The 5,950-nt window shown below is 30.5% G+C and overlaps 1 protein-coding gene across 2 annotated transcripts; it reads right to left on the bottom strand.

Annotated features, from left to right (window-relative positions):
* Positions 1-353: 353 nt before the first annotated feature.
* LOC117171302 (speckle-type POZ protein B-like) lies at positions 354-5,212 on the bottom strand. Of its 2 annotated transcripts, none has more exons than XM_033358471.1 (2): positions 5,093-5,212; positions 354-1,703 (listed from the first exon to the last, which is right to left on the bottom strand). In XM_033358471.1, the coding sequence occupies exon 2, from the start codon at positions 1,694-1,696 to the stop codon at positions 566-568; it is 1,131 nt and encodes a 376-aa protein (XP_033214362.1). In that variant the 5' UTR covers positions 1,697-1,703; positions 5,093-5,212; the 3' UTR covers positions 354-565. The 2 variants fall into 2 exon arrangements, with proteins under 2 accessions (XP_033214362.1, XP_033214370.1); XM_033358479.1 differs by having other exon boundaries at positions 5,100-5,201.
* Positions 5,213-5,950: the final 738 nt, after the last annotated feature.

The raw sequence follows: 5,950 nt of genomic DNA, 5'->3' as shown, positions 1-5,950 counted from the left end.
GCTATCTAAGGATGGTACTATAGAACGCCACCTCAAGGTAGGCCTAGTGGCGCCATCTCTTGGTCAGGCCGGAAACTTATCAATCCACCCTCGTATAGTCGCAAACCGTTTCAGTTTTAACTTTCTGAGTCTGTAAATGACAGATACGCAATTCACAGAGTCGTCTTTTCAATGGGTCCTTTTTGCTGGGAAATAAGAAAACGGGATTTACGGGCCTTCAAAAATGTTAATTCGCTCCAATCCGTAGGTTAAATGAGAAGTCAAGAAATTTAAAATTGCGTTTTGCTTTCTTTATTACATATTTCAAATTAATACAGTAATTACAACTTGTATACAATAATATAATCTTAAACACATGTATCTACTTTAATATTTGTATATATATAATATTTAATTATAGAAGAACTGGTGGAAAAAATGGACGCCACATTTATATAAAGTGCAAAAAAGTACTTCGGAAGTGATGTGTTCCATTTCAGTATATTCTGCAAAGCGACTAAAAGACAGAATAAGGAATGTGACTCAGATATTTTTTAAATATTACTAGAGGAAATTCAGAAGGCAGTTATTTTTCTGCAATTATATCTCTCATTCTTTTAAACAAAGTATCTGTTGAAGTTTCTGGATTGTTATTCTGAATATTCATCCTGAACATTTCCACCACTAAATGTGGACGTTCTGCAATTAAAGTTTTAAATTCGTCCTGACATATTACAACTTGACGGTGTGCTACCAAAAACTGTAGAGCTTCTTTCTTTAAATTTGGAATTGAATATGTATCAGCAATTTCCAGAGTATTGAGAACATTTTCAATAGACAAATTTTCGTACAGTGCTGCGATACACATTTCCTTCAGCCGTCGCAAATTGTATTTTTCCGCAGCATCTAAAAGTTGAGGGGCGAATTCCTTCAAATCCGAATCCTCAACTTTATCAGTATAAATAAAAAGAAGCATTTTTTCAATCACTTTTGGGGTCAGGTCCTCGATTTCAACTAATGAGTTGCTTTTTTCGCTCATTTCATTTGTAAACATTGCTTGAAAAACTTCACTGCGTGTTGCAAGTATAGCTTTATGAGCACGAAAAGTCTTCTCCCCGACAGAAATCGTTACGTCCTGGAAGGCTTGGTCATTGAGGAGCAATTTAGAGATGTCTTGGATCAAATCACTGGTTTCAAAAAACTCAGATATATTTTTCCTGCTGGCAGTTTCAGTTTTGGGTTCACTGGTATCAAAAATTCGAATTTTACAAGTAATTGTTAAACTTTTATCTGCAGTCTCATTCCACAGTAATGTTTCACATATATTTTTTACAAGAAATCTAAACACTCCGTATTCTCCGTCAGGCACTATACACTTAAACGATAGATTTAATACATGTTTCGATTTATCTTCAAGGCCTAGAATAGCATCAACATAAATATCACCGTTTAATGGCCTTCTTTTTAAATAAACCACCAGTAATTGTTGGCTATTGGGGATTATTTCCAAAGGTTCAAATTCAATACACCATTTTTGCAATTCCTCTTCGCCTTCAGGAAATTCAGGCGATTTAAGTAATTTCACTGTTTTACAGACATCATCGTAATTTTCGATGGTCCACCTAATGCCGATAGTGCGATAATTCAATTTTGTGGAACAGTGTAAATCTTCACTAGTATCAGTCATTTTTAATCTTGGAATACTGGCATCAGACATTATGCACCTGTAAAAATAATTTTTTTTTTTTGAAAAAGCACTGCAAGCTCTCACAACTTTCATATTATATATCTATGATTTACTAAGTTTTGTAACCGCATGGGGTCCAAAAGTGTAGTGTAAAATCAGATGGCATTCAACGCCATGTGATGAGTGGGTCACGTGACCAGATTCCTACCTACCTTACCGCCACTTTTGTTATTTCCCAACTTATCTTAACACGAAACGCCACATCTAGTTGAACATTTGGGATACTAAACAAGAAGCACTACGAATAGTGGGCCTGGTTCTAAATTTGTATAATTATGAAAAGTTTTTTTTTTGTAAATTTTGTTTTTGCTTTTTTCATAATTATTAAAATTTAGGACCAGCCCCACCTGTCTTAGTGCTTCTTATTTAGTGTCCCAAATTTTCAACTTTATGTGGCACTTCGTGTGAAAATAAGTTGGGAAATAAAAAGAGGTGTAAGGTAGGAAATTGGTCAGGTGACCCACGCGTCACGTGCCCTCAAATAATTTTCTCTGTAAATGAAAGATACTTTGTGAATTAAAAAGTCTTTTTAACACTTTAAATAACAAATTTTCTTGAAATAAATATACATTCATCTTAAACTTATATGCTTAAGCTTCAAATAATCGTCTTTCTTTTAATCTATAGTACTGTATTTTTTCTGACAAAACTCAAATTATTTCAATCAAAGCAAAATTTTTTGGATTATTAACATACAAAAATTAACATAAACATAAGTAGTTTTAAAACTATTGCGCGGAATTTTTTATTCTTTCGAAATTCGCAGGATAATTCGAAAAATTTCAAATGGTAACAAAATAGCGCAGATTTATTTGAAACCAAAAACTTTTATTAACTTAAAAAAATACGCTTGATACGAAATAAGTTTACAGAGCAGATTTTTCCTCCTATACATAATCTGCAAAAAGCTTCTTTAATACTTTTCAATATTTCACAAAAAAAATTTTTTTATTAACAAACACAAAAATGCTAAAAAAATGTGTAAGATAAAGTGATACAAATTCCTGTATCTATTTTCAATATTCTCATGATATTATCACTCACAAATTGTGAAAAATAATACCTCACACGTATTTAAAGAGACGAAAAACAAATACAAATTTTTTGTAAAAAATGAATATATCTGCATATATTTCTAAAACAGTGGAAAATATTGTAATGCCGTAAAGAAACTTTTTGTAGATCTTGTGAAGACTTTGCTGTATACACTTTTATGGTATCCCGCGTATTTTTTGAAGAAAATGGACATGTTTGCTTTTGAGTAAAATAGACATTTTCGTTAATTTTAAAATGTTCCTACCGATTTTGAAAGAACAAAAATCCCTTGTCTGGCAAAAATGTAAGAATTAGAGCAAAATTTCATACATGTACCGCATTAAAAATATGTTTAAAAAACTTTCCAGAATTTGTTTTCAAATAATTTTTTTTTTTTTGAGACCTCTTAAATCGTAAAAACAGGCTTTTATGAATATGTCTGTATGTATGAATGTCTGTCTGTGAGTATGATAACTTTCGAAAGCATTGACAGATTGGATTGGCCTTTATTACACTCTTGAAGTGTCTTAAATTATAGATCAAGTTCGTTAGCCAGTCAATGTGGATAAAAATGCAAAAATTGAGCGTATTTTAAAAATTTTTGAGACCACTTTTTTCAAAATTCAAAAATTAATTGTACGGCTGTTCATAGTATTCAACAAGACGAACAATTTATCCTTATAGATTAAAAAAATACCAGAGTTATAGAATTCACTATTTTAAGCATATTTAACATGTTAAGCGAAAAAACGCAGGATATGAAAAAAAAACTCAAAGAAAAACGTTGCATTTTGACCTGCAAGATTATCGCAACAACTGTTTAAATTTGGTTGGAAAATCTAAAATTCAAATTTGGATTGCACAAAAAATAATGCAAAATGAAAAATTCCATTTTTCGGTAAAACTATGAAAGATATGACAAAAGATGAATATATAACAATTAGGCTCCCAAAAAATATCTACAAATTTGTTATTATTAACCCATTTATAAAGCGAATAATTTTTCTTTTATGCGTAAAAAACAACATTAAAAATAGAAAAAGAATGTTTTTAGACAAACGACACAAGCTAAGAAAAAAATAAAGAGACACAATTTGTTTAACTACAAAAAATCCACAAATTTGTTATTAATAATTTTTAATAGAATGCGCATTTTTTGTTTTAATAGTGAAAAATAACATGACAATAAAAAAATTAAATTTTTAGAAAACCGATGCAAGGTACGAAAACACATAAATGAACAAAAATTGTGCATTAAAAAAAGATCTACTAATTTTTAATAAACTTTTGTTATAAGAATACATTCAAAATAAAAAAAATCTTCGTGGAACAATATAATGAAAATACGTATGTTTCAATCTCAACGCATTTTTTGAATTGTAATAATATGCATTTATTAAAATGATATATTTTACCTGGTAGCTAAGAATAAAAATGAGTGCAAAATAAATAGCAAATATTAAAGCAATGAGAAATAAAATTTGGAAATTATTTTGCAATATCTGAATAAGCTGTACCAGCTCGAGGAGCACAAATAAATATATCATTTGATATAATAGTGTTCAACATAATGTAGAAAAGTTCACATTCTGAACAAAATCGAGTGCGAAGCACCAGATGCGTGACTATGTGTTCGTTTAAGCAGAAGGAGATTTAACAAAAGAGAATTCACAATCAGCATATTACAGTTGTTGATCCGTTGATGTATTTCGAATAAAGCGATTATTTTGGGGTTATCCATAAATTACGTGACACTTTATAGGGGGGGGGGGGGTGCCCAGTACAGTGTTACATAATAGCGAAAAACTACAGGAAGTCGGAAAAAGCCTTGCATTAGGGGAGGGAGGGGGGCTAAAAATGGTCAAGAAATCGCGTTACGTAATTTATGGATGTCCCCTTTACGATAAAGAGATGTGTTCTTGTGTACAATCCTACCACATTTGGCAAATTTCACGCTTTTGGAGTACGCTTTAAGGTTTTTAACGAAAATTTGTGTTTTTAGGGGTTAAAAATCGAAAGACCGAAAAGGCATTCTTAGGGATTTAACATTTTTAATACCTTTTAATGCATACCTTCTTGCTCATTCTTACCGACGAAGAACGGGTGAAAAAATGAACGCCAGATTTAAATTTAGCGCAAAAATATACTTCCGAAATAATGTGTTCCATTTCAGTATCGGGAGATTACGATAGTGTTCTGAATAATGGATTTACGTACGGAACGAATTTCACATTGTTCAAAGTTGGCGAAATCATGTTTTTTTGGAACATTCGGGCCAGCTAATAATATTTAAGGCAAGTTTTAATTAAGTTAGTAACAGTTATAACTTACCATTCACCTTCAATCCGTTCAATTAAATTTGATTCAGAAACTTTAATATAATTAGTATTCTGTCGATTCTGCCTAAATTATAGAAACGATAAAGAAGCCGTACGATCTTGATTATTTTTCGATGATCAATCGATTGAAATTGCTTCTGCTTTGGGAAAGAGAATAGGTTATTTCACCAACTATATTATAAAAGTAGATACGGCACTTCACTAGCGAACCTATCATAAGTTCCAATAACTACAAAAATACCATTAGTTAAAAAGAGTCAGAGATATGTTCATCTTTTTTTAAGACTAATATCATTTTCTTAGTTCTTGAAACTTATTATAGGGTCACTATTGAGGTGCTGCATCTAAGTGTATGAAAGGGAAATTTAAATACTAGTCAGTTTTTCTTGCGTACTTGTGAATTTCACAAATACAACATTATTGTTTACGGAAAGAACGTTACAAAGTGTAAGTTTTCGAAAGTTTCCTATTTTTAATGGTGAAAAATAACCAATGCTAAATTTTCAAAATTAAAATTTTAATGTTATATTGAAAATTTAATGATTAGGTTGACGTTTTTTTCTTAGTTAAATGAAAAATCATCCTGGGTAAAAATTCAACCATTTTGTTAAACATTCGTCTTTTTGTCTTAAAATCGAATGTTTTCGATTTAAAATTTTAATATTTGTTTGTTTGTTCAAAATTTAACTGTTCTGTTCAAACCTAAAGTACTTTCTTAAGTTTGAATTTTTTAAATGAATATTTAACTAGTTTATTTTAGGTTGGAAATTGATCTTTATTTGAAAATCTAACTAATTTGTTGAAAAGTCATCCTTTTTAGTGAAATTCAAGGGATATTAATTTTAAATCT

The sequence above is a fragment of the Belonocnema kinseyi genome, chromosome 1, assembly GCF_010883055.1.
Source record: "Belonocnema kinseyi isolate 2016_QV_RU_SX_M_011 chromosome 1, B_treatae_v1, whole genome shotgun sequence".
NCBI lineage: Eukaryota > Metazoa > Arthropoda > Insecta > Hymenoptera > Cynipidae > Belonocnema > Belonocnema kinseyi.
Note: the sequence above shows the minus strand (reverse complement) of the source record. Positions and strands in the feature narration are given on the sequence as shown.